Raw genomic sequence first — 27,557 nt, 5'->3', positions numbered from 1 at the left:
TTTGTTGATTGAGATAATCATGTGGTTATTTTTCTTTGTTTCATTAATGCGGTGTATTATAGTGTTTAATCTTCTTAATTGAACCATTTCTGGGATAAATCCCATTCTTCAGGGTGTACAATCCTGCTAATATACCATTGGACTCGTTTACTAGTAGTTTGTTAAGGATTTTTGCATCTAGATTTATAAGGGATATTGATCTGTAGTCTTCTTTTCTTGTGGTGTCTTTATCTGGCTTTGGTCTTAGCATATTGCTGGCCTTATACAAAGAGTTAGTAAGTGTTCCCTCACTGTCATTCCAATGTTTGAGACCATTGACTTGAACTTAAAACAACAACAACAATAAAAGAGTGTTATTTCCTTGCCTGATTTCTCCAGCCTCCAGCTGCAAGAATCTTCAGCTTTAGTCAGTCTTATAGTTTGTCTTCAAAATGGGAAGAAACAGCTGCAAACACTAATTAATATTAGGAACCTGGAATGGACGAAGTATGAGTCTAGGAAAATTGGAAAATGTCAAAAATGAAATGGAATAGATAAACATCGATATCCTAGGAATTATTGAGCTGAAATGGACTGGTGTTGGCTATTTTGAATTGGACAGTTATACACTTTACTGTGCCGGGAATGACAGTTGAGGATCAATGGCATCGCACTCGTTGTCAAGAGAGCGTTTCAAGATCTCTCCTGAAGTACAACGTTGTCAGTGACGGGATGATATTGATAAACTACAGAAACACCAGTTAATGCACTATTATTAAACTTTACCAATCAACCACTAAGGCCAAAGATAAAGAAATTGAAGATTTTTACCAAGTTCTGCAGCCTGAAATTGATCAAACATACAATCAAGATGCATTGATAATTACTGGTGATTGGAATGCAAAAGCTGGAAACAAAGAAGAAGGATCTGTAGTTTGAAAATATGGCCTTGGTGATAGAAATGATGCCAGAGATGGCATGATAGAATTTTACAAGACTTCTTCATTGCAGATACCTTTTTTCAAAGATATAAATGGTGACTGTACATGTGGACATCACCAGATGGCATACACAGGAATCAAATTGACTACATATGTGGAAAGAGACGATGGAAAAGCTCAATATCATCAGTCAGAACAAGGCCAGGAGCCGATTGCAGAACAGATCATCAGTTGCTCATATGCAAGTTCAAGTTGAAGCTGAAGAAAATTAAAATAAGTCCACGAGAGCCAAAGTACAAACTTGAATATATCCCACTTGAATTTAGAGACAATCTCAAGAATAAATTTGATGCATTGAGCACTAATGACCCAAGACCAGACGAGAACACCAGAAAGATGTTTATGTGTGTTTTATTGAGTATGCAAAGGCATTTAACTTTGTGTATCCTAACAAATTATGGATAACATTGTGTGCAATGGGAATTCTAGAACACTTAATTGCGCTCATGAGGAACCTGTACATAGACCAATAAGCAGTCATTCCAACAGAACAAGGGATACTATGTGGCTTAAATTCAGGAAAGTGTGTGTCAGGGTTATATCCTTTCACCATACTTATTCAGTCTGTATGCTGAGCTAATTATCCAAGAAGCTGGAGTGTATGAAGAAGAATGGGACATCAGGATTGGAGGAAGACTCATTAACAACCAGCCTTATGCAGATGACACAACCTTGCTTGCTGAAAGTGAAGAGGACTTGAAGCACTTACTGATGAAGGTCAAAGACGACAGCCTTCAGTATGGATTATACATCAACGTAAAGAAAATAAAAATCCTCAGACTGGACCAATAAGCAACATCATGTGAAACAGAGAAAAGATTGAAGTTGTCGAGGATTTCATTTTACTTGGATCCACAATCAACAGCCTTGGAAGCAGCAGTCAAGAAATCAAAGGACGCTTTGCATTAGGCATATGTGATGCAAAAGACCTCTTTAAGGCAAAGATAGCACTTTGGGGACTAGGGTGCATCTGACCCAAGCCTTGGTGTTTTCATTTGCCTCATATGCATGTGGAAGCTGGACAACAAATAAGGAAGGCTGAAGAAGAGTTGATGGCTTCGTTGGTGAAGAATACAGAATATCCCATGGAGTGACAGACAACCAAACAAAGCTGTCTTGGAAGAAGTATAGCCAGAGTCCTCCTTAAAAGTAAGGATGACAAGACTTCTTACATGCTTTGGACATGTTATCAAGAGGGGCCAGTCCCTGGAGAAGGGCATCATGCTTGGTAAAGTAGAGGGTCAGCAGAAAAGAACAAGACCCTGAGTGAGATGGATTGACACAGTGGCTGCATCAATGGGCTCAAACATAACAACAGTTGTGAGGTTGGTCAGGACTGAGCAGTGTTCTGTACTGTTTTCCATGAAGTGGCTATGATTCTGAAGGGCTCAAGGGCACCAAACAACAATAACGACATAGTTTGGGTGGAAGTCACCTGTGGAGTCTAACTTTGATTCCTTGTTTTTTTGCATCCTGAATGGCCTGGAACCCAGCCACCTCCTGACCTCCCCCTCCCTCTGGCTGGGTCTTGGAGATGGGAGGGCTGCCCCCCTCTCAGACTAGAGTCCTGCCCTGTCTGCTGTCTGCCTGCCAGGCAGAGGGTCTCTTACCCCCACACTGAGCCACTGCCCTCAGACTTGGGCGTGAACTTAGGAGAGGGTCTACCACATGGGATGCTGAGCAGGCCTGGCAGAATTTCCTCCACGTCCCCTCCAAGACAGCAGTAGAAATTCACGAGGAGTTGGGATCCTTTGGTGCTATTGAAGTCATCTTGTTTTTTCCAAGTTTACAAATACCAGAAAGTCGTTCCTTCTCTTTAAAAGCTGTGCTGAAGTACCATCAGATGTCACTTAAGGGGGTTGCCACTTGTCATGAGGAAGAGCCTTACAAACGACTCCATACGATTTGTGTCTTTCCACAATGTCTTTATTAAATGGTTTGTTTTCAGGTCTTACATTAATTTCATGAATTCATTAAGCACAAACACACATTAGCAGATTCTTGGCTTTCCTGGATGACACAGATCTCAGATCACCAAAGGGGGAGAATTTAAGGAGACAGGACAAGCTTACAGCAAGCGAGGGCAACAGTTCGATGGTTGACGATGATCTTCAGTCTCCATGATTCGTGATGGTCTCTGAATCATGCGTAGTTCCTTGTGGGCTCATGAACCTGGTAATAGGAGGGTCTATGAGTAAGCCCGGGACAAGCTGCCGCTGCCCGCTGCTTCCTAGTTCTCAACGTGTGACCGAGTGGCTCTGGGAAGGCTCCGAGCACCGTTGTCTCCTTCTGTTGCTTCTTTTATACTCGTTGGAGCTCTTTGAGCTCATCTGGTTAATGTTGATAAAGTCCTATGATGTTATGTGGTTTTTCCCTGACAAGGTCTGTCCATCTTTGTCAAGGAGAAGCCACACTGTGTCTGTCAGTCTGTCTGGTTGTCCTGATATGACTGTCTTCTTCAGTTCAGTCTATAAGGTCTTTTTATCTCTTGAGCCTGCTCTCTACACTTGTTCATACGTGTCCCAACATGTCCCCTGAGCCTGCTTTCCACACCACTTGGTACGCCTGGGGATCATTTCTGTAAATGCCATTGACATACTTGCTTTTTTGTGCATGTATTGGGTAATGAGAGGTGGTTACCACAGCTACCACCAGCTTTTTGTGTCTCTGGAATTTTCCTTAAGACAACACTTTTCTGGAAGGAGTTAGAAATGAACCAGGCTTCAGACAAAGAGGGCTGGCCAAGGTGGGGCCTGGAGGCAGAGCTCCCTCTGCACCCTGCCTGCCTTGGGGCCCTGGGACTGAAGCCTGGCCTTGGGGGTGGGGAGTGGTGAGCTTCACAAGGTGAACATGCCTGATGGTGATGCGAGGGAAGGGGTCTAAAACAGATTGTGCACTTTTCTAGTAGCCTGGCCTTTGCAGATTAGTTTGCGATGGACCCTCACCACCTGCCCCTCCATCCTGTCATTGCCACCTCAGGCCTCCCAGCCTTCAACAGCTCCCTGAGGGTGGGAAAAGGGCAGCACCAAGGATCTCCAGCCCACCCTTCCTGCCTGATGACCCCCTCCTGTCCTCCAGCACAGCCTTCCCCCACCACATCCCTTTTGTCTGTCCCCCTTTCTTCAGGCTCCTGGTGGGGTATGATCCACAGTCTGCAGTGTGGGTGTGAGAGCTAGGTGCTGGTCTCTTCCCCTCCCGCTAGGAGGCCACGACAAGGGCACTCTGGAGCCCAGGTTAATCACCCCCCCTTCTCCCAGCATGTACCACCTGCCACCTGTCAGCCTCTCTTTGCAGGCTTCAATCCCAGGCTCCAGCCAAGGTTGAGAAGTGGCTAATCCCTCTTTCCTGGATCCCTTCAGGCACCTCGCGGCCTCTGCCATCACCTTGGCCTTTGACACCCCCTTTCCACCTAGCCCCAGCCATCTCTGGGCTGTGGGGGGTAGCTCCCAGTCTTCCCAGGAAGGCCGAGACAGCACACACCCTCAGACTACCAAGCCGAGAAGGGCAGGAAGGAGGCAGTCCTCAGGGCCTGTGTGCCACTCATGGGATGGCTCTCTCCTGGCCTAGGCCCCTCCAGGGATTCTCGCTCTCTGTCTCCTGGTGTCTGGGCATCCACCTCTGTGATGAGTTTCTCTGGTAACTTGTACTGTACTTTGGACACGGCTGTGGGTGCACGCATACCCTCCCCCAAGGCCTTTCTCCACACACGCCAGCCAGCATGCTCTAGCCACGGGGCAGGGGCACTGGCGAGGCATCTGCTTTTGGTGACAAGCCCAGCACAGGCCAGAGGTTGGTGAGGCGGACAGGGCCTGGCTGGACCACTGAAGCCAGCCAAGGAGTAGGGGGTATGGACGGGCTGGTGGTGGGCTGGGACAGAGTATACGTGATGGAATGTTCTTCCCTCGGTTACAGGCTCTACAGCAGCGAGTGCTTGGATGTGGATACCCCAGGGTCTGGTGAAAATGCAGATTTTTATCTTGGTGGGACTTGAGAGCCTCTATCTCATGAGCTCCCAGTTTATGCTGAAAATAACTGTTATAGAAATAGGATGTGAATTAAACTAGAGAATGTCGTTAGAGAAATTAATAAAAGGAAGGACAGTACCTGAAGAAGAGCCCCTGGCATACAGATGAGAGAGAAGAGAGAGAGAAAACATTTACAGTGACACCAAGAAATAAAAGTAGGTGTCCGCTGGGGGGTGGTGGTGTTACCAGAATAAGGCTCTTGCCTCTCACTGGTCAAGAATGAGCAGGTAAGGCAGATAGAGTTTTCCACACGAGCAAAACTTTATTGAAGAGGCTTGCAAGCGGAGACGAGGAGGGCCTAAAGCAACTCATATCCCCATCTCAGAGAATAAAAGATAGGCCTGAGTTTTTAAAAGTTCTTGGGCAGAAAAGATTCATGTTTATTCATAGACACAGGAGGGGATATGTTAACTAAGGTGCCTGAGCAGCAGCTTTCCAACATGGCTCCTGTCCTGGAGGTCTCTGGGATTCGTAGCAGGACTTACGGGGTGTTGCACCTGCGCAGTTTCTTGCTCCCTGGGTTCGATTCCCTGGTTGCTGCTGCAGCCACTCACTGCCCCCGGTGGAGGGTCACACAGCGGTCACAGGTGGATGTTCTGCGCATGTCCCTGGGCCTGGTTTTCTCCAGCTGCTTCTGAAAAGTAACTTTAAAGAAGCTTGTGGGCTATTTTTAGATACCCTGCCCCATTGTTCTGGGGAAGGACATTGTTTCTGTGCCCTGGCCCATTTCTTGTTTGTTTGCAGATTTGGGGGCCCCTCTGTTCCGTCTTAGTGGGGAGGAAAGAAACGGGAACAGATGTGGGAGACGGCTCCTTACAGAAAACTTAATGATTTCCCGATTTATTGGTTGATTGATTATCCTAAGGTTGGAGGAGAATGTGTTCAGGTATTCTCTCAGATTTCTGGGAAGCTTGGGGACTGGTGGTGTCATGGCCAGAGAATGAAGGAAAAAAAAAAACAACCTAAAAGACTCAAGGGGAAGAAAGAAATGTTTGTTGGAAAAACAGCAGGAAAAATACTGTTCACATATTTAAGAACAGCTATCCAGTCGATTCCAACTTATAGCGGCCCTATAGGACAGAGTAGAACTGCCCAATGGGGTTTCCAAAAAAAAAAAAATTTTTTTTTTTTTAATCTTTACAGGAGCGGACTGCCACATCTTTCTCTCGCAGAGCAGCTGGTGGGTTTGAACTGGACCTTTCAGTTAGCAGCTAAATGCTTAGCCAGTGGACCACCAGGGCTCCTTGATCACCTATTACCATGCTATAAATGAAATTAAAGTTTTTTAAAAAGCACAACAGAAGAGTTTCAACTGCGCATAATTAAAAATAAGGGATGCATGATTAGTTCATTGACTCAAATATGATAAATATATTCTCCTTGAGAATTCACCCCTGTTGATACCACATAAAAGTGTGTGGGTTGTTCTACAGTGGTGAACCCTCAACCTAAGCCTTGGAGCCCTGACGTCCTGAGGAAGCCAGATTCACATTTTCCAGCCTGGGCAGGCCTGGATGCCTTTCATGCTTAGGAATGAGGAAGTCCCTTCCTCTGTGACTTTGTTGCCAGAGGAAGTGGCCTGTGGAGCTGCATGAAGAATGCATATGTGTGCTCTGGAAGGCTGGAGCAGGATCTGCCCTAAATGCAGATGGAGCATGGCCTTGAGCCTGGTGGAAACCCTGCCCAGAAAAGAGCTGAAGGCCAGGAACCAGTCACTCCTTGTTCAACACTGTCTCCTTGCATTTCAGGTCTCAGGTGTGCCTCAGGGAGAGATAGTCCGGTGTAGGCAGCGGGGGACCAAGGGTGACCATCTTTCAGATCTATGCAGTCACAAGTAAAGATTTCAACTGCTCTGACTGGCTGTGTGGACCAGATATCATTCATCTGCCTCCAGATGCCTAGTGGCTCTGCTTCTACTGCCATCCCTCTTCCTGAGGCGGCTTCTTGGGCTCAGAGAGCACATTCACTTAGACTTTCAGAAGCTGGAGCCAGGAAATGGTGAGTACTAGAGAGAACTGGGATATTGTTACTATAAGGGGTGAGGCTAGATGTCAATTTGGGGGGGACCATATGCTCCGGGGCTGAGGTTCCTCAGTGAGGTAAAAAGGTAGCAGAGGAGGCTAAGGGACTGAGCCCTAAGAGGCATTCTGAGGCCCTGCTCCTCTCTGCTGGGCCCTTCCTCTACGCATATGTAGGTTTTCAAGCCTTGGATGCCTGGCATCACCTTCCTTATTTGACTCTTAGGGCTGGTATCATTGGGTATTAACAACCCTGTTCTGGGCCTTGGTTCTCTGTGTTGAATGACAGAACCACCTAACCAGAGTCTGAAGATGGAACAGCTCTGGCTGAGGAGACCAAGCTCCAGGTCCTCCAGAGCCATCCTTGTCCCATCCCTGCACGGTTTTCTTGGCTTCTACCAGGCATTGGATCCTTTTCTGTGCAGTTCTAAAACTAGAGCTCCACCTATCACACTGTGTGATGTGGTAGAAAATGGAGGAGAGTTAGTAGCAAAAGGCCCTCAACTATTTATGGGGTCCTGTATGTGGTTTGGTTCTCTCATGAATTTGCCAGTGTAATGAGGCAGAGGATAGTAAGTCCAGCTGATCACGTGTGGGGTCTCCCAATCCATCCTTTCTGGAAAGATGGTTTTTCCTTGGGACTTTCAGATGTGTGAGAGGGATGTTTCCCCACCCTGTCTTTGTCCTCCCACCCATCTCTGCCTAGAGCTGGTATTGTTGTTCTTAGGTGCTGTTGAGTCGGTTCCGACTCACAGCAACCCTGTGTGCAACAGAATGAAACACTGCCCAGTCCTGCACCATTCTTACAACAATGGGCTTAAACCCATTGTTGCAGCCACTGTGTCAATCCACCTTGTTGAGGGTCTTCCTCTGTGCTGACCGTCTACCTTACCAAGCATGACGTCCTTCTCCAGGGACTGGTACCTCCTGATACCATGTCCAGAGTACGTGAGATGAAGTCTCGCCATCCTCGCTTCCAAGGAGCACTCTGGCTGTATTTCTTCTAAGAGAGACTTGGCAGCCCGTGGTGTATTCGGTTTTCTTTGCTAGCCCCATAATTCAAAGGCATCAACTCTTCTTCAGTCTCCCTTATTCATTCCATCTTTTGGTTGCCTATGAGGCGAATGAAAATATCATGGCTTGGGCCAGGCATACCTTTGTCCTCAAAGGGACATCCTTGCTTTTTAGCACTTTAAAGAGGTCTTTTGCAGCAGTTTGCCAAATGCAACGTTATTTGATTTCCTGACTGCTGCTTCCATGGGCGTTGATTGTTGATCCAAAAAAAAGAAATCCTTGATAACATCAGTCTTTACTCCATTTATTGTGACGTTGCTTATTGGTGCTTTTGTGAGGATTTTTGTTTTCTTTATGTTGAGGCGTAATCCATACTAAAGCCTGTGGCCTTGAATAACAACGATTGTGAGGATGGCGCAGGACATGGCAGTGTTTCGTTCTGTTGTACACAGGGTTGCTATGAGTCAGAACAGATTCTAGGGCACCTAACAACAAAAGAACATGTCATAAACAAAGAGTGCATAAACCGTTTGTGTATAATTGAAATAACAAGAATCTAAGTCCCTGATAATAGAGCTTGTCAGCTTTTATGACGTCTCAGTGTGTCCCACCCTGATCTCACTTACTTCCTGCACGGAGATGATTGCTGTCTGCATTTGAGACGCTTATTATTATTAAGGCTTTTCATTCAAAAGCTGTTGCAGCAGGACATTGACAGGGAACTTCCAGAAATTCAGGCTGGATTCAGAAGAGGATGTGAAATGAGGGATATGATTGTTGATGTCACGTGGATCTTGGATGAAAGCAGAGAATACCAGAAAGATGTTTTCCTGTGTTCTCGTGACTGTGCAAAGACAATCAACTGTGTGGATCATAACAAATTTTGGATAACATTGCGAAGAATGGGAATTCCAGAACACTTAATTGTGCTCATGTGGAACCTGTACATAGACAAAGAGGCAGTTGTTCCAACAGAGCAAGGGGATACTGCATGGTTTAAAATCAAGAAAGGTATGCATCAGGGTTGCATCCTTTCATCATACTTATTCAGTCTGTTTGCTGAGCAAATAATCTGAGAACCTGGACTGTATGAAGAAGAACAGGGCATCAGGATTGGTGGAAGGCTCATTAACAGCCTGCGTTATACAGATGGCATAACCTTGCTGGCCGAATGTGTAGAAGACTGTTGAAGTTTAAAGACTACTGTCCTCAGTATGGATTACACCTCAATATAAAGAAAACAAAAGTCCTAATAACCAAACCTATAAGCAACATTATGATAAATGGAGAAAAGATTGACGTTGTCAAGGATTACATTTTATTTGGGTCCACAATCAGACGGAAGCAGCAGTCAAGAAATCAAACAATGTATTGCGTTGGCAAATCTGCAAAAGACCTGTTTAGAATGTTTAAAAACAAAGATGTTTCTTTGAGGACCAAGGTGCGCCTGGCCCAAATCATGTTTCCCATCACCTCATATGCATGGGAAAGCTGGACAATGAATAAGGAAGACTGAAGAAGAATTGATGTCTTTGAATTACGGTGTTGGCAAAGAATATTGAATATACATGGACTACCAGAAGAATGAACAAGTCTGTCTTGGAAGAAGTACAGTCAGAGTGCTCCTTGTAAGTGAGGATGGTGAGACTTCATTTCACATATTTTGGACATACTATCAGGAGGACCTGTCCCTGGAGAAGGACATCACGCTTGGTAAAATGAAAAAAAAAAAAAAAAAACCCTTGCCGTCGAGTCAATTCCGACTCATAGCGACCCTATAGGACAGAGTAGAACTGCCCCATAGAGTTTCCAAGGAGCACCTGGCGGATTTGAACTGCCAACCTTTAGGTTAGCAGCTGTAGCACTTAACCACTACGCCACCAGGTTTTCCATGCTTGGCAAAGTAGAAGGTTATTGAAAAAGAGGAAGACCCTCGATGAGATGGATTGACACAGTGGCTGCAACAGTTTGCTCAATCGTTCCCTTCCATTGTACACAGGGTCACTATGAGTTGGAACAGACTCAGTGGCACCTAACAATAACGTTATAGTTATAGTTATTATTGCTGTTAGTATAGGTTTGGCACCCAAATCTTTTTTTTTTTAATTATTTTTTCAGTGAAGGCTTACACAGCAGTTTAGGTTCCCATTCAACAGTTTCTACGCAAATTGTTCAGTAACATTAGTCACATTGCTCGCAATTATAAATATTCGCAACATTCCTGTTCCAGTTGGTCCCTTTCCATCAATCTAGTTTCCCTTCCCCCTTACATCCTTATCTTTATTTTAAAATAATTGTTGAATGTTTAGGCTCATAGAGATGATTTTTTAATGGAGCACAGTGCTCACATGTGATATTCTTTATTTTGTGAGCCAGTCCATTATTTAGCTAAAAGGTTACTTCAAGGGCTAATTCGGTTCTAGGTTTATAGAGTGTCTCAGGGCAACAATTTCAGGGAGTCCTCCAGTCTCAACTGGTCCAGTAAGACTGTTTTTTTGTTAGGTTGGTTTTTTGTTTAGGAATATGAGATTCTGTTCCACATTTTTCTTCCATTCTATCGGGGTCCATCTATTATGGCCCTGAGCAGAACTGTCGGTAGTGGTAGCCAGGCACTATCTCATCTCGTTTTCAGGAATTAGAGTAGATGAGATCGTGATTCATGTAGACTGTTAGTCCTTTAGACTAGTTTCTTCTTTGAGCCTTTGGTTTCCTTATTTCTCTCTTCCTCCAAAAGAATAGAGACCAATAGTTGTATCTTAGATGGTTGCCCACAAGCTTTTAAGACCCCAAATACTACTCACCAAACTAGGATGTAGAACATAAACTTTATGAACCATAAAGTTTATGTTCTACATAAACACTTTGGTCCTAATTCTTCAAACACAGAAAACCAATCTCATGGGGTGTTTGGTTCCATCTAAAAAGTATCCGTAAATGCTTCACCTAAATCTTAATCCATAATCTCTGTATTGTTTAGTTTTGCCTCTTTTGAGCTTTCTGTAAATGTAATTATAACTGTGTCTGAGTTCTTCCGTGACTTCTTTTCCTCAGAATGCTTTTGAATTTCATCCATGTTGGTGTCTCTAGCTCTAGTCTACCCATGTTGCTATGTATACATGATACCATTGTATGCTTGGGCCAGAATTTACCTATCCATTGTAGAGTTTACAGGATTTAGGTGGTTCAAGTGTAACTCTTGCTCTTGTGAACATTGCTCCTCTTACTCTCTTCATTCACTTTCCAAACTCCAAGTGCTCTTGCACAATCACTGTCTAGTGAGGGGAAGTTGCTGAGTGCCAGATCATACAAAAAGAACCAAACCCACTGCCGTCGAGTCGACTTCGACTCATAGCGACCCTATAGGATGGTATAGAACTGCCCCATAGAGTTTCCAAGGAACTGCCTACCTCTTGGTTATCAGCCATAGTACTTAACCACTATGCCACCAGGGTTTCCTGCCAGATCATAGTCAAGTTCAAATTTACTGCAAGAGCCAATGCAGTTTATAAATTTTCCCTCCCACGATATATGCATGTATGTTGTTTGTTCCATCTGTTTATCTAATGAAGTAATTTTTCCTCTTATAATCAGCGTATTAAGCAATATCTTACTTTGATTTTATTGTTCAAGTCCCTTACTCTACTCCACTGCTGAAAGGGTGTGCATATTTTCCCATTGTTAATTTATATCTCTTCTTTATAAACTTTGGAAATTGTTCCCCTAGTATGTAACTTATCTTCTTACTCATTTTTGATGCCTTTTGATAAATTGTTGTGAAGTTTAATATGGTTGTATTTGTCAGTTTTTTCCCATATATCTTAATCTTCTTATTTAAGATTTTTTTCCTCTATTCAGATGTCATAAGGTCATTTGTTTATAACTTCTGAAAGTATTATAATTTTACATTCTCATAATTAAAGCTGATCTGGAATTGATATTTACATATGGAGTACACAGGAATAAAAAATAACACCAAACGTGTTGCCATCGAGTTGATTCCGACTCATAGTGATCCTAAAGGACAGAGTAGAACTGACCCACAAAGTTTCCAAGGAGCACCTGGTGGATTCAAACTGCAGGCCTTTTTGTTAGCAGCCATAGCTCTTAACTGCTACACCACCAGCGTTTCCGTACATAGGAATAGACTATTCCAGTTAGATAATTAGCTGATAAAAAACCTTTTGCTTTCTGCTTGATTCCATGTGTTTCAGAGTAGAACAGCAGTCCATAGGATTTTCAGTGGCTGATTTTTTGAAAGTAGATCACCAGACCTTTCTTCCAAGGCATCTGTACCCTGCCTTCAGACTCCAACCTTTTACTTAGTAGCTGAGCACTTAATTGTTCCTGCAACCCAGGGACTCCAATTAGTTGATTCTGCCCCACATATTAAAATGTGAATTCTTTCTGTCACTGTCTGCATTGCTTGCTGTGTCATGAATCAATGTTCCATAGATATTGGTGGGTCTTTTCTAGGGCTGATTATTTTTTTCTGTTGATCAATTATGTATTCATGAGGATGGCACAGGACCGGGCAGTGTTTCTTTCTCTTGTATGTGGAGTTGCTATGAGTCTAAATCAACTTGACAGCAATGTGTTTTCTTTTTTAATAACACTATGCCATCTAATATATTACAGCTCCATCCACAAAATAAATATGTATGAATACAATTTTATATATGATGTGTCTGGACAAGCCCATGCCTTATTCCCTAGAACATCTTGGCTATTGGTGGACATTTGCAATTACATACACAATTTTGAACAATTTTTTGTGATGTTCAGAAAAATAGTATTGGCTGGAGTTTTATGGAAGTGCATGTGGAATAACGATCTATTTGTGGAAAACAGTTGTCTAAGAGCATGCACTATCTTTTCATTTATGTCAGTCTATTTGGATGTCACTTAATAATGTTTTATAATTTCCTCATTAATATCTCTTATTAATTATGCTCCTTTTTGGTACCTTTTATCCTTACTAAAATAAGTTACCTTTTTAAAAAATATATCTTAACTGCTTGGTTCTAATGGATATAAATGAAATATTTAAAATAAACCTTGTTGTCGTTAGGTGCAGCCGAGTTGGTTCCAACTCACAGCGGCCCTATACACAACAGAACAAAACACCATCTGGTCCTATGCCATCCTCATAATCATTGTTATGCTTGAGCCCATTGTTGCAGCCACTGTGCCAGTCCATCTCATGGAGGGTCTTCCTCTTTTCCACTGACCCTGTACTTTACTAAGCATGATGTCCTTCTCCAGGGACTGATCCCTCCTGGCAACACATCCAAAGTATGTGAGATGCAGCCTTAGTTTCCTTGCTTCCAAGGAGCATTCTGGTTGTACTTCTTCCAAGACAGATTTGCACGTTCTTTTGGCAGTTCATGGCATATTCAATATTCTTCGCCAACACCACAATTCAAAGGCATCAATTCCTCTTCGGTCTTCCTTATTCATTGTCCAGCTTTCGCATGCATATGAGGCCATTGAAAACACCATCGTTTGGGTCAGGCCCACCTTAGTCCTCAAGGTGACATCTTTGCTTTTCAACACTTTAGAAAGGTCTTTTGCAGCAGATTTGCCCAGTGCAATATGTCTTTTGATTTCTTGATTGCTGCTTCCATGGGTATTGATTGTGGATCCAAGTAAAATGAAATCCTTTGCAACCTCAGTCTTTTCCCCATTTATCATGATGTGGCTTGTTGGTCCAGTTGTGAGGATTTTTGTTTTCCTTATGTTGAAGTGTAATCCATACTGAAGGCTGTGGTCTTTGATCTTCATCGGCAAGTGCTTCAGGTCCTCTTCACTTTCAGCAAGCAAGCGTGTGTCATCTGCATAACACAGGTTGTTAATGAGTTTTCTTCCAATCCTGATACCCTGTTCCTCTTCATATAGTCCAGCTTCTCAGATTATTTGCTCAGCATACAGATTGAATAGGTATTGTGAAAGGATACAACCCTGACACACACTTTTCCTGACTTTAAACCACACAGTATCCCCGTGTTCTGTTCAAACAGCTGCTTCTTGATCTATGTACAGGTTCCTCATGAGCACAACTAAGTGTTCTGGAATTCACATTCTTTGCAATGTTAACCATAATTTGTTATGATCCCCTCAGTCGAATGCCTTTGTATAGTCAATAAAACAGGTAAACATCTTTCAGGTATTCTCTGCTTTCAGCCAGGATCCATCTGACATGAGCAATGATATCCCCGGTTCCACATCCTCTTCTAGATCTGGTTTGAATTTCTGGCAGCTCTGTGTCGATATACTGCTACAGCTGCTTTTGAGTGATCTACAGCAAACTTTTACTTTTGTTTGATACTAATAATATTGTTCAATAATTTCCACATTCAGTGGAATCACTTTTCTTGGGAATAGGCATAAATATGGTTCTCTTCCAGTCAGTTGGCCAGATAGCTGTCTTCCAAATTTCTTGGCAGAGATGAGTGAGTACGTCCAGAGCTGCATCTGTTTGTTGAAACATCTCAATTAGTATTCCGTCAATTCCTGGAGCCTTGCTTTTTGCCAATGCCTTCAGCATAGCTTGGACCTCTTCCTTCAGTATCATTGGTTGCTCCTCACATGGTGCCTCCTAAAATGGTTGAGTGTTGACCGATTCTGTTTGAATTGGCTTGAATTTTTTCTTCAGTTCTTTCAGCTTGATAAATGCAGAGCGTGTTCTTCCCTTTTGGTTTTCCATCTCCAGGTCTTGACACATGTCATTGTAATACTTTACTTTGTTTTCTTGAGCCGCCTTTGGAATCTTCTGTTCAACCCTTTTACTTCATCATTTTTTCCTTTCGCTTTAGCTACTCAACATTCCAGAGCAAGTTGCAAAGTCTCTTCTGACATCCATTTTGGTCTTTTCTTTCTTTCCTGTCTTTTTAATGCCACATCTTTCTTCCTAGTCTGTCTTAGTCTGGAAGCTCAACTGAAACCCATCTGCCATGGGTGACCCTGCTGGTATTTAAGTACGAGTGACATAGCTTCCAGTATCACAGCAACACTCAAGCCCCAACAGTGTGACAAATTGACAGGCCTAAGGGGGAACAGACATGTAAAAATTCATAATTCCCCCAAACAATCTCTTTTTAGCAGATGGTTCTGTCAGCTCTTACTCACTTGGAGTTTTTTAAGAAAAACTCAGGGACATGGGTTGCCAGTTTGTGCAGGTCACTGAGCCTCCTGTGGCTAGTGAGGGGCCAGAGGAAAAACCGCCAGTCCCGCAGTGTTTCCCAGTTGTTAATATCTCATCCTGCTTTCACCCTGTGCTTCATGTGTTGTTAAATATTCTGGTGGGTCCTGTGCAAAGAAGCGAACATTTTTTTCCCCCAGAAGAAAGAGGTGATCTGAAGGTGGGAATAAGGCTTCATTGTAGAGCTTTTCTCTAATTTATGCTATGTGTTCTGACTGTTCTAGCCCACAAAGAGAGAGAGGAATGAGACTGGAATTGGCCACAGTCAAACTGGAGAGATAAGTCTATTGTGTTGGAAGTATTGTTAAGTCTCTGAGACAGCATGCAGTCAGTGAGGAAGTGAGTGAATGTGGACAGTGAAGGGATGCGGCTGATGGCTAAACCTTAGAGTAGGCCTTGGTAGAACACAGAGCCTTGTGTCAAATCCCCATGAAATCTCAGTTCCCCAGGACTGTCATCCTCACCATTCGTTTCATGCACTTTGTAGTACATGATACCTTGCTGAACCAGAATATATGGGATGTTTTAGGACTCAGTGGCTGTTGAGGATGTGGCTGTAGACTTTACCCAGGAAGAGTGGGCATTGCTGGATCTTTCTCAGAGGAAACTCTATAGAGATGTGATGATGGAAACCTTCAGAAACCTGTCCTCAGTAGGTATGGATGGCTTCATTTTCCTTTAAATTTATTCTTTAGTGACCAAATATGTCATATCATTGATATTACACCAGTATGTGGGCTGAGGAATGGGAATATGATGTTAAATAAGACAAGTATGATCATTTGCTCTGTGGAGCATGCATATTCTGGCTTCCTCACAAATACAAAGCTCTGTGTATTAAACTGAATTCTCATTTCAATTTTGGTTGAAAGTCTTAAAGCCCTTTAAATGTCGTAAGTGTGAATGTTGACTTCAGGGTTTCTTTGGTTCACAGAAGAGAATATTTGTGGCCTGGAACCCTGTAAACAGTCTTACTGTGTTAATTACATTTGGCATAATTATTTTGGTACAAGTAAATTCATACCCACCCATCTCCAGAGATCCTGAAGACCAAAGTGTTGGGTCAGTGTCAGGGAAGTGTTGATTGCTCTGCCCTGTCATCCCACATGATATGCCTTTCTCCATGAGCACCATGTCAGCTGCACCCATCTGCTCTTCCCCGTCTTCCCACATGATATGCCTTTCTCCATGAGCGCCATGGCAGCTGCACCCATGTGCTCTGCCCTGCCGTCCCTCATGATATGCCCTTCTCCATGAGCACCATGGCAGCTGCATCCATGTGTTCTCCCAGAGTAGCTAGAGGAAGACCTAAGTGTTCATTGCTCTTCCCTGTCATCCCTCATGATATGCCTTTCTCCATAAGTGCCACGTCAGCTGCACCCATGTGCCTTCTCAGAGAAGCTAGAGGAAGACCTAAGTGCTCATTGCTCTGCCCTATCTTTCCTTATAATATGCCTTTCTCCATGAACACCATGTCAGCTGCACCCATGTGCTCTGCCCTGTCATCCCTCATGATATGCCTTTTTCCATGAGCACCATGGTAGCTGCACCCATGTTTCTCCCAGAGTAGCAAGAGGAAGACCTGAGGAGAGTGAGAGCGCACTCATCCAGGGCCACTGTGTCGGGGCACCAGGAGGCAAGAATCCTTTGAAGGACTTGGCCTGCGTGGAGGGAATGAGATTTGAATAAATCAATTAGAAAAACTCTCCTTGGGGTTGAAGAGTATGTACTTCACATATAGCTGAGCTTCCTTTTCTGACTTTCCTCAATCGTAACACACCTGTGTTCATGGAGAAAGACTGTCCGTTTCCCTCTTCTTATGTTCCATGTGCATGTCCAGTGCCTCTTTACTTTGCTCGTCTAATTACACCGCAGTTACGTCACTGTCACTCTCCATCTCCATGGAAGTATTTCCTAAAAATTGGTTTTGAAACGCTGTCAAAGTACTGAAACAGCAAAGTGTGTCAAAGTCTTTCTTTTCTCACAGGTACCTTTTCCCTCTGAATAATTTCATTCCTTTTTGTTTCATATTGTGAACCTCAACTTAAATCGCTGGGTCAGTTTCTCAAAACATAAATGATGGAGCAAAGCAATCCAGTGAAAATATGATAGTACAGTTCATGAAGAGTGACACCTGGTCCTCTGTGGTTGGAGAAATCTGCAAACTGCATGGTGTTGAAGATCAAGATAACCAGAAAACACATGTAAGGTGAGTGTCATTCACTCGAGAGACAGCAGTGCTTCAGGAGAGAGTCTTAAGGCATCATGGTATTAAAATATTTACTATATATATAAGGAGCCAAGGTGGCACAAATGATTTAGCACTTGACTGCTAAGCAAAAGATTGGCAGTTCGAACCTACCCAGTGGCTCTGTGGGAGAAGTACCTGCAGTCTGCTTCTATAATAGTTACAGCCAAGAGAACCCTGTGGGGCAGTTCTCCTCTGTCACAGGGGGTCACTATGAGCAGGAATTGACTCAACAGCACCTAACAACTATATATATATATATATGTGTGTGTGTGTGTACTAATTGCTGTCGATTCTGACTCCTAGCAACCCTGTAGGACAGAGTAGAACTGCCCTATAGGGTTTCCAAGGCTGTAATCTTTATGGAAACAGACTGTCACATCTGTCTCCCGTGGTGGGTTTTAACCACCCAACTTGCAGTTAGCAGCTGAGCACTTAACCACTGCACCACCATGACTCATAAATACACACACACACACACACACACGTCTCAACCCTCCTGCCATCAAGTCTGTTCCAACTCATGGCAGTGCAGCTGGGTGGGTTTGAACCACCAACCTTTAGGTTCTAGGCGAGCACAGACTTTTTGTGTCATCCAGGAATCTTATATATGTATATAAAACCAGCTCTAATATTATGTATTCACAGAACTTTAACTGTACAATATTTTCATAAATATGGGTTAGATGTTGGATATTTGAAACATATTCCACTTATGTACAAGTATCAGAAATCCCCATATTTTAGAAACACATTATGAAAATAATGGTAACATCTCTACCAGATGATTTAATCTGTGAAACATGAGGCAATTCAGGGCAAAAACATACATGTTCACTGTGTCTGGTAATGGCAAAGTGGTAACAAATTTATATCCAACAGCGTACTGCCTATTTTTAACAGAAGGCATATGGTAGAAAACCTCTGTGAAAGTAATGAAGACAATCAGTGTGGACAGACCTTCAGCTGGATTCTAAATCTTTCTGTGCTCAAAAGAACTCCTATGGAAGCATATCCTTCTGAATTCCTTGAGTGTGGACAATCCTTGATGGATCATGCATCGTTTAAGCATCCTATCACATCTCGCTCTGGATACAATGCCTCTCAGTATAAGGAATGTGGAGAAGCCTGCAGTTGTCCCTCTCACCTCAGCACTCCTGTGAGAATTCTTACTGGAGAGAAACCCTATGAATGTAAGGAATATGGAAAAGCTTTTCGTCACTTCTCAGTCCTCATGGCACATATGAGGAATCACAGTGGAGAGAGGCCTTATGAATGTAAGGAATGTGGCAAAGCCTTTCGGCACTTCTCAGCCCTCAAGACACATATGAGAACTCACAGTGGAGAGAGACCTTATAAATGTAAGGAATGTGGCAAAGCCTTTAGTTGGCCATCACACCTCACTGCACATATAAGAATTCACACTGGAGAAAGGCCTTACGAATGTAAGACATGTGGCAAAGCATTTAGTTGGCAATCAAACCTCACTCTACATATAAGAACTCACAGTGGAGAGAGGCCTTATGAATGTAAGGAATGTGGGAAAGCCTTTAGGTGGTCATCACACCTCACAGCACATGTAAGAACTCACAGTGGAGAGAGGCCTTATGAATGTAAGACATGTGGCAAAGCCTTTAGTTGTCCATCAAACCTCACCGCACATATAAGAACTCACAGTGGAGAGAGGCCTTATGAATGTAAGCAATGTGGCAAAACCTTTCATCGTTCCTCATACCTCACTAAACATATGAAAATTCACAGTGGAGAGAGGTCTTATGAATGTATAGAATGTGGCAAAGCCTTTTATCATTCCTCAGACCTCACTAAACATATGAGAATTCACAGTGGAGAAAGACCTTATAAATGTAAGGAATGTGGGAAAGCCTTTCGTCGTTCCTCACACCTCACTAAACATGTGAGAATTCACAGTGGAGAGAGGCCTTATGAATGTAAGGCATGTGGAAAAGCCTTTCATCGGTCCTCATACCTGACTAAACATATGATAATTCACAGTGGAGAGAGGCCTTAAGCAAGAATTATTTCATTCGTAGTGCTGTAATTTCAAACAGCCAGTTTCTAAAAAAGCCTCTGATTAGAGAACAAAGGTTCTCAGTGACTGAGAAAGCAACAGAAACTCAAAGGGTCATTAAAGTTACTTTGTGCCTCTGGAAGAAAGAACAGTTTCATGGTAACTGTTCAGCTGTCTTTATTATCATTTCTCCAGTTACATGAACAGCTGATCGGATGTTTACTTTCTCAGTCCACACTAAATTTTACCTTCTTAGAATCTTTTGGTATTACAAATAAGGCTTCAGTGCATACCCTTGAGGATATGTGGTTTCATGTTTTTTAACGTTTTTATTGATATAATTGGCATGCAATAAAGTGTACTGATCTTGTGTTTGGATTAAGGGTTTTTGTTTTGTTTTGTTTTCGTGTATAAGATGTTTTCTTCCAATCATCCACAGTGTAAAGTTAAGTATTTTACTATTTGTAATTAATAAGTTTTGCATAGCGAGATGCTTTGAGACTGTACAAATATTCTGTTTTTGTCTTACTTTTTGTCTATGAATTTTAGATCCTTTGATAATTATTACTTGCAACTATTATTACTGTGGTGTTTACCAAATGGCGATTTTCTGTTCCTAGCATTCATTTTATATTCGTTGGAATAGCTTTCCTTTCTCCCTACTGTATTTACTTACTAAATTGTTTCTATCAGCATAAAAAAAAATAGGCTAATGGATATTAGTATTTTTTTAGTTTCTTGCTCAAATTGTCACAGATTTGTTTATTAGAAGCTGCCTTAAGCAGGTTCCTGTACTTTTTCTTTTTTTTTGAATTATTTTTTGGCAGTGTCCCAGGTTTATCTTGGACTTCTGCATCAGCCCTGGAATCAGCCTCATAAAAGTAAAATTGTTGCAACCCAAATATGTGTGCATCCGTGCGGTGTAGGAGCAGCCCTTGGTGCCCTGTGAGGCGTAGAGCCTTGAGGTAGGGCCCCCCAAAAAAACCAAACCCACTGCCATCGAGTCAATTCTGACTCACAGCGACCCTATAGGACAGAGTAGAACTGACCCCTAGAGTTTCCAAGGAACACCTGGTGGATTCGAACTGCCGACCTCTTGGTCAGCAGCCATAGCATTTAACCACTACGTCACCAGGGTTAATTGTCACCAGCCAGGAACAGAGCAGGTTGTGGGGAAGAGAAGAGGCATTCCATTTCTGAATTTCTGGGCCCTTTGACTCTAACCCTCTGGATGTACTGCCCGCCCATGCCCCCAACCCCCCAAAATTAAATAATGAGAACCATTTCATCAGTGAACACTCTTCTGTATGTTCTGCTCCAGTGAGCAAGCAGCTTTCCCTCTGCATCCATGTGTGTGCAGTCTCATCACTTCCTCTGGAAACAGGAGGCTCTGTGGTGCTAGCATGTGTATGAACAGAGGAGGCCAAAGCAGAGTTTGGGGAATGGATGTGCATGTGTGCACTGGCGCTTAGGAGAGCTGGTGGGCATTTTACTTCTGCCTCAAAATGTCATGAGTCTTTGGCCAACCATCATGTGTAAATCTCCTGACACTTCACCTAATAGTACCTTCTTGTTGTTAGGTGCTGTTGAGTCTGTTCCAACTCATAGCAACCCTGTGTACAACAGAATGAAACACGGTGCCATCCTCACTATCATTGCTATATTTGAGCCCATCGTTGTCAATCCATCTCATCAATGTTCTTTTTTTCATTCACCCTCCACTTTACCAAGTATGATGTCCTTCGCCAGGGGCTGGTCCTTCCTAATAACATATCCAGTAGGTACCTTTTTAGGTTCTGCTTATCATGTTGTGATAAACCAAATCTCTTAAAATCTATGTTTTTTCTTTTTGCAGGTAGATTAAGAAGTTTAGGTTTTAAACATATGGCTCTAGTGTTTAATTTCATTATCAGGGATACAGTCCCTAGCACTTGAAGGTGCATTTATTTATGGACAGGTATTTCATGGAGCCTAGTCTCTGTGAGGGGAGCCCTGGTGGTGCAGTGGTAAAGTGCTTGGCTGTTAAATGGAAGGTCGGCGATTGGAACCCACCAGCCTGCTAAGTGGGAGAAAGATGTAGCTGTCTGCTTTCATAAAGATTTACAGCCTTGGAAACTTTGTGGGGAAGTTCTACCCTGTCTTATAGGGTCGCTTTGAGTCTGAATTGACTTGATTTCAGCGGGTTTGGCTTTTTGGTTTGTCTCTGTGAGTAACCACCTGTTTATCACTTTTTTGTACTTTAGTGGTCTGCATGTTGCTATGATGCTGAAAGGTAAGCCACCAGTATTTCAAGTACCCACAGGGTCACCCAGTGGAGGTTTCAGTGGAGCCTCCAGACTAAGATAGACTAGGAGGAAAGGCCTGGTAATCTGCTTCTGAAAATTAGCCAATAAAAACCCTCTGGATCAGAAAATAATATCGTCCGACCAGAATCAAAAATGCCAAGGATTGTGAAGGTGGCATGGGACCGGACAACTTTTCATTCTGTTATATACAGGGTCGCCATGACTTGGAACCACGTGAGCAGTTAACAGCAAAGTCTCTGAGAGGCACAGGCAGACAGAAGGGGTTGAGAATTTTCATAGCATCAGATCTGCAGTTCTCAGCAGCTCCGATAAATGATGTTGATGATCCTCGTAACCATTCTTAAGTCCTTCTATTTCTACAAAGGTGTTTTATTCATGGTGGCGTATAGAGAGAGCACAAAGAGGGGGCTATTGAAATATTTTAAATTCTTGTTTTTGGATACCTAAATGCTGTAATCCCCATGCGCCTCTCAGTTTGTTCCACTGTGGGCGCTTCTGTGTTGCTGTGATGCTAGAAACTATGCTGCCAGTATTGAAATGCCAGCAGGGTCACCCATGCTGGACAGGTTTCAGCCGAGCTTCCCGATTAAGACAGACTAGTAAGAAGGACCTGGTGGTGTATGTCTGAAAAGAATAAGACGGTGAAAACCTTATAAACAGCAGCCGGACACTGTATGATATACTGGCTGAAGATGAGCCCCTCAGATTGGAAGGCACTCAAGATATGACTAGGGAAGAGGTGCCTCCTCCAAGTGGAGTCAACCTTAATGACGTGGATGGAATCAAGCTTTTGGGACCTTTATCTGCTGATGTGGCATGACTCAAAATGAGATGAAACAACTGCAAGCATCCATTAATAATTGGAACCTGGAATGTACAAAGTCTGAATCTAGAAAAATTGGAAATCATCAAAAATGAAATAGAACCCATGAACACTGATATCCTAGGCATTAGTCCCTCATGTGTCTTTCAGTTTGTCCAACAGCTGGGGCTTTCGTGTTGTTTTGATACCGGAAGCTAGGCCATCAGAATTCAAATACCAGCAGGGTCATCCATGGCGAATAGGTTTCAGCTGAGCTTGCACACTAAGACAAACTACAAAGAAGGACGTGGCAGTCTACTTCTAAAAAGATTTAGCCAGCGAAAACCTTATGAATAGCAGCAGAACATTGTTTGATATAGTGCCGGAAGATGAGCCCCTCAGGTTGGAAGGCACTCAAAAGACGACTGGGGAAGAGCTGCCTCCTCAAAGTATAGTTGACCTTAATGATGTGGATGGAGTCAAGCGTTTGGGACCTTCATTTGCTGATGTGGCATGACTCAAAATGAGAAGAAACAGCTGCAAATATCCATTGAATAATCGGAACCTGGAATGTAGGAAAATTGGAAGTCGTCAAAATGAAATGGAGCTCGTAAACATTGATATCTTAGGGATTGGGGAGCTGAAATGGACTGGTATTGACCATTATGAATTGGACAATCATACAGTCTCCTGTGCCAGAAATGACAAATTGAAGAACAATGATGTTGCATTCATCGTCAAAAAGAACATTTCAAGGTCTATCGTAAAGTACAATGCTGTCAGTGATAGGATAATATCCATACGCTTACAAGGAAGACCAGTTAATACAAATATTATTCAAATTTACACACCAACCACTAAGGCCAAAGATAAGGAAATTGAAGATTTTTACCAGCTTTTGCAGTCTGAAATTGATTGAATGTGTAATCAGGATGCATTGGTAATCACTGGAAATTGGAACGTGAAAGTTGGAAATGAAGAAGGATCGGTAGTTCGAAAATAGGGCTTTGGTGGTAGAAATGATGCCAGAGATCACATGGTAGAATTTTGCAAGACCGATGACTTCTTCATTACAAATACCTTTTTCACCAACATAAATGGCTACTATACACGTGAACCTCACGAGATGGAATACACAGGAATCAAATCGACTGCATCTGTGGAAAGAGATAATGCAAATCTCAATATCATCAGTCAGAACAAAACAAGAGGCTGACTGTGAAACAGACCATCAATTGCTCATATGCAAGTTCAGATTGAAACTGGAGAAAATTAGTACGAATCCATGAGAGCCAAAGTACAACCTTGAGTATATACCACCTGAATTTAGATACCATCTGAAGAATAGATTTGATGCATTGAACACTAATGACTGAAGACCAGATGAGTTGTGGAATGACATCAAGGACATCATACATGAAAAAAGCAAGAGGCCATTAAAAAGATAGGAAAGAAATATAAGACCAAAACGGATACTAGAAGGGACTCTGAAACTTGCTCTTGGACATCCAGTAGCTAAAGTGAAAGGAAGAAATGATGAAGTAAAAGAGTTGTACGGGAGATTTCAAAAGGAAGCTCAAGAAAACAAAGACTTGGAGATTGAAAACCAAAAGGGAAGAACACACTCTGCATTTCTCAAGCTGAAAGAACTGAAGAAAAAATTCAAGCCTTGAATTGCGTTATTGAAGGATTCTATACGGAAAATATTAAACAACTCAGGAAGCATCAAAAGAAGATGGAAGGAATACGCAGTCACTGTATCAAAAAGAACTGGTCTATGTTCATTCATTTCAGGAGGTACCATCTGAGCAGGAACCAGTGGTACTGGAGGAAGAAGTCCGAGCTGCACTGGAGGCATTTTCGAAAAATAAGGCTCCAGGATTTGACGGAATACCAGTTGAGGTGTTTCAAGAAACAGATGCAGTGCTGAAAGAGCTCACTCATCTGTGCCAAGAAATTTGGAAGACAGCTACCTGGCCATTCAACTGGAAGAGATCCGTATTTATGCCTCTTCCCAAGAAAGGTGATCCAACCGAATGCAGCAATTATAGAATGCTATCATTATTATTTTTTTTATCATTAATATCAAATGCAAGCACAGTTTTACTGAAGGTCATTCAAAAGTGCCTGCAGCAGTACATCTACCAGGAACTGCCAGAAATTCAAGCCAGATTTAGAAGAGGGTATGGAACCAGGGGTATCATTGCTGGTGTAAAATGGGTGCTGGTTCAAAGCAGAGACTACCAGAAAGATGTTTACCTGTGTTTTATTGACTGTGCAAATGCATTGAACTGTGTGGATCATGACAAATTATGGATAACATTGCGTGGAATGGGAATTCCCGAACACTTAATTGTGCACATGAGGAATCTGTACATGGATCAAGAGGCAATCATATGAACAGAAGAAGGGGATACTGCATGGTTTAAAGTCAAGAAAGGTGTGCATCAGGATTGTATCCTTTCACCATACCTATTCAATCTGTGTGCTGAGCAAATAATCTGAGAAGGTGGACTACTTGAAGAAGAATGGGGCATCAAGATTGGAGGAAGATTCATTAACAATCTGTGTTATGCAAATGACACAATCTTGCTTGCTGAAAGTGAAGAGGACTTGAAGCACTTACTAATGAAGATCAAAGACGACAGCCTCAGTAAAGATTACACCTCAACATAAAGCAAACAGAAAACTGCACAACTGGACCAATAAGCAACTTCATGGTAAACAGAGACAAGATTGAAGTTGTCAAGGATTTCATTTTATTTGGATCCACAATCAACAGCCATGGAAGCATCAGTCCAGAAATCAAAAGAGGCGGGGCCAAGGTGGCAGAGTAGTCTGATGCTTTCTATGATCCCTCTTCCAACAAAGACCCGAAAAAAAGCAAGTGAGTCAATTGTATATATGACAAACTAGGAATCCTGAGCATCAAAGGCAAAGGTAAGAAATTGGACTGAGTGACAGGGGAGGGACAGATGATGCAGAAGCAGCAAGGAGTTGCAAAGCCTGTGGCAACGCCTCAGCCCTAATTCCTTGGCACTGCTGCGGTGGGGCTGATGGTAGTTTTTGGGGACACGGCTGCTTCAGCAAAAGAAGGCAAGCAAAGTGGAGCACCCCTGACCCTATGGTGTGTCTGTAGCAGGGCAGGCCATGGCGTTTAAGATGCAGCAGCTTCAGCGAAACAAGGCAAGCATGGGGCGATCTTGGTGAGGACCCAGCCAGCGCACACAGGCTACTCACGCCTCTGGAATCTGAGATAAAACAGCGCTTTCGATGCAAGATAAGTGATTTTGTCTAATTTAGTGCTTGGATCCAATAGCTTGTACTTTTTTAAGAGCTCTATCCTATCTATCTGATCCATGCTTCCTCTGCCCTAGCTGGCTCCATTAACACTTGCTTTCACTGGGCCTGAGTTAGGTCCTACTGCACTCCCTGAACCCTTCTCCTGGCCTTGGAGAAGGAACAGATTAACAAACAGGGGAAAACTATTCTGCCGACTCCCCTAATCAGGAAATTCAGCAGAAGCAGAAGAGGCACCAGTCCTGGCACAAGTGATCCACAGAGTTTCTCTTTCACCCCTGTATGGATCTAGATAGCTCGACTGCATCAGATAGGACCTGGCTATTATATCGCACGGGTGAATCTGTTTAAAGCCAGAATGTAACTGTTTCAGCTGTGCAATGGAGAGGCAGATTTTGAGCAGTTTGATACGGCTCTGCCTATCAAGGCCTTCACCTACCCACAGGAGGGGCCTGAGGACTGGAGGTTCCAACCACGCCACCTAGCCACCCACAAAAGGGCTCCATGGAGAAGTTGTGCCTACCAGTCCTTACAGGTAAAACCATTTGGTACCTCTGGTATGGCTGCAGAGCTCCCCCCCCGCCGCCAGAGTGCTGTAGAGAACAGCGTCGTGCCTTCCTCACAGACACTTGGGGGGAGGTTGTCAGCCCCCTGCCTTCCTCAGAATGTGGTCCCCTGCTACCAGAAACCTGTGCCTACACCACTCACCACTGCTTCTCTAAGATAGTAGGTGACAGCCTACACCACACACTAGGTGACCAACTATCAGGACACCTAAGCTGAATCTATACAAGAATAGTGAATGGACTCCTAGGCTCATATACCTGGTTACAGCTCTAGCTATCTGGCCATAGGACATTAGTGCTTCAAAGGCTCCAATAATCAAGTTAGCTTACTCTAGTAGCCTATTTGGGTATATCAAAGCAAAACAAAGCAAGAAACTAGGACACAGTGAGCAAACAAAATAAATTCACTAACTTTTAGATGGCTCAGAGACAACAGTCTATATAAAATCACATAAAGAAGCAGACCATGATTGCTTCAATAAACTCCCAAAACAAAGAATCAGGGACTCTCCCAGATGAAGATGTATTCCTGGAATTACCAGATGTAGAATACAAAAGGTTAATATGCAGAACTTTTCAAAGACATCAGAAACAAGATCAGGCAAAACACAGAATAAGTCAAAGAACAAAGAGATAAAACAGTTGAATACATTAAAAAGATTATTCAAGAACATAATGAAAAATTAGCTGCAAGAATCCATAGAGAGACAGCAATCAGAAATTCAGAAGATTAACAATAAATTACAAAATTGGACAATAGAAAGAGGAGCAGAATTGAGGAATTGGAAAGCAGAATCAGGGAGATTGAAGATAAAACACTTGGAAACAATATATTTGAAGAAAAATCTGATAAAAGAATTTAAAAAGATGAAGAAACCCTGAGAATCATGTGGGACTTATTAAGAAGGATAACCTACGAGTGATTGGAGTACCAGAACAAGGAGGGATAACAGAAAATACAGAGAGAATTGTTGAAGATTTCCTGGCAGAAAACATCCTTGACATCGTGAAAGATGAAAGGATATCTATCCAAGATTCTCATCAAAACCCATACAAGGTAGATGCCAAAAG

The 27,557-nt window shown here is 42.8% G+C and overlaps 1 protein-coding gene across 15 annotated transcripts in view; it reads left to right on the top strand.

Moving 5' to 3' along the window:
* LOC126057241 (zinc finger protein 699-like) overlaps positions 1 to 19,890 on the top strand; it is a 44,892-nt gene extending 25,002 nt beyond the window's left edge. For 12 of the 15 annotated variants that reach the window (XM_049852717.1, XM_049852714.1, XM_049852708.1 and 9 more), the window contains 4 exons: positions 6,754 to 7,003; positions 15,765 to 15,891; positions 17,297 to 17,444; positions 18,366 to 19,890. In XM_049852717.1, the coding sequence (XP_049708674.1) occupies positions 7,001 to 7,003; positions 15,765 to 15,891; positions 17,297 to 17,444; positions 18,366 to 19,512 (1,425 nt within the window). In that variant the 5' untranslated portion in view covers positions 6,754 to 7,000 and the 3' untranslated portion in view covers positions 19,513 to 19,890. The remainder of the gene's footprint in view (positions 1 to 6,753; positions 7,004 to 15,764; positions 15,892 to 17,296; positions 17,445 to 18,365) is intronic. The other 3 variants (XM_049852720.1, XM_049852722.1, XM_049852721.1) reach the window with 3 other exon arrangements.
* The last annotated feature ends 7,667 nt before the right edge of the window (positions 19,891 to 27,557 follow it).

This window comes from Elephas maximus, chromosome 13 (assembly GCF_024166365.1).
Source record: "Elephas maximus indicus isolate mEleMax1 chromosome 13, mEleMax1 primary haplotype, whole genome shotgun sequence".
Taxonomy (NCBI): Eukaryota; Metazoa; Chordata; class Mammalia; order Proboscidea; family Elephantidae; genus Elephas; species Elephas maximus.
The sequence above is the reverse complement of the archived record's forward strand: the minus strand, read 5'-3'. Positions and strand labels throughout refer to the sequence as shown.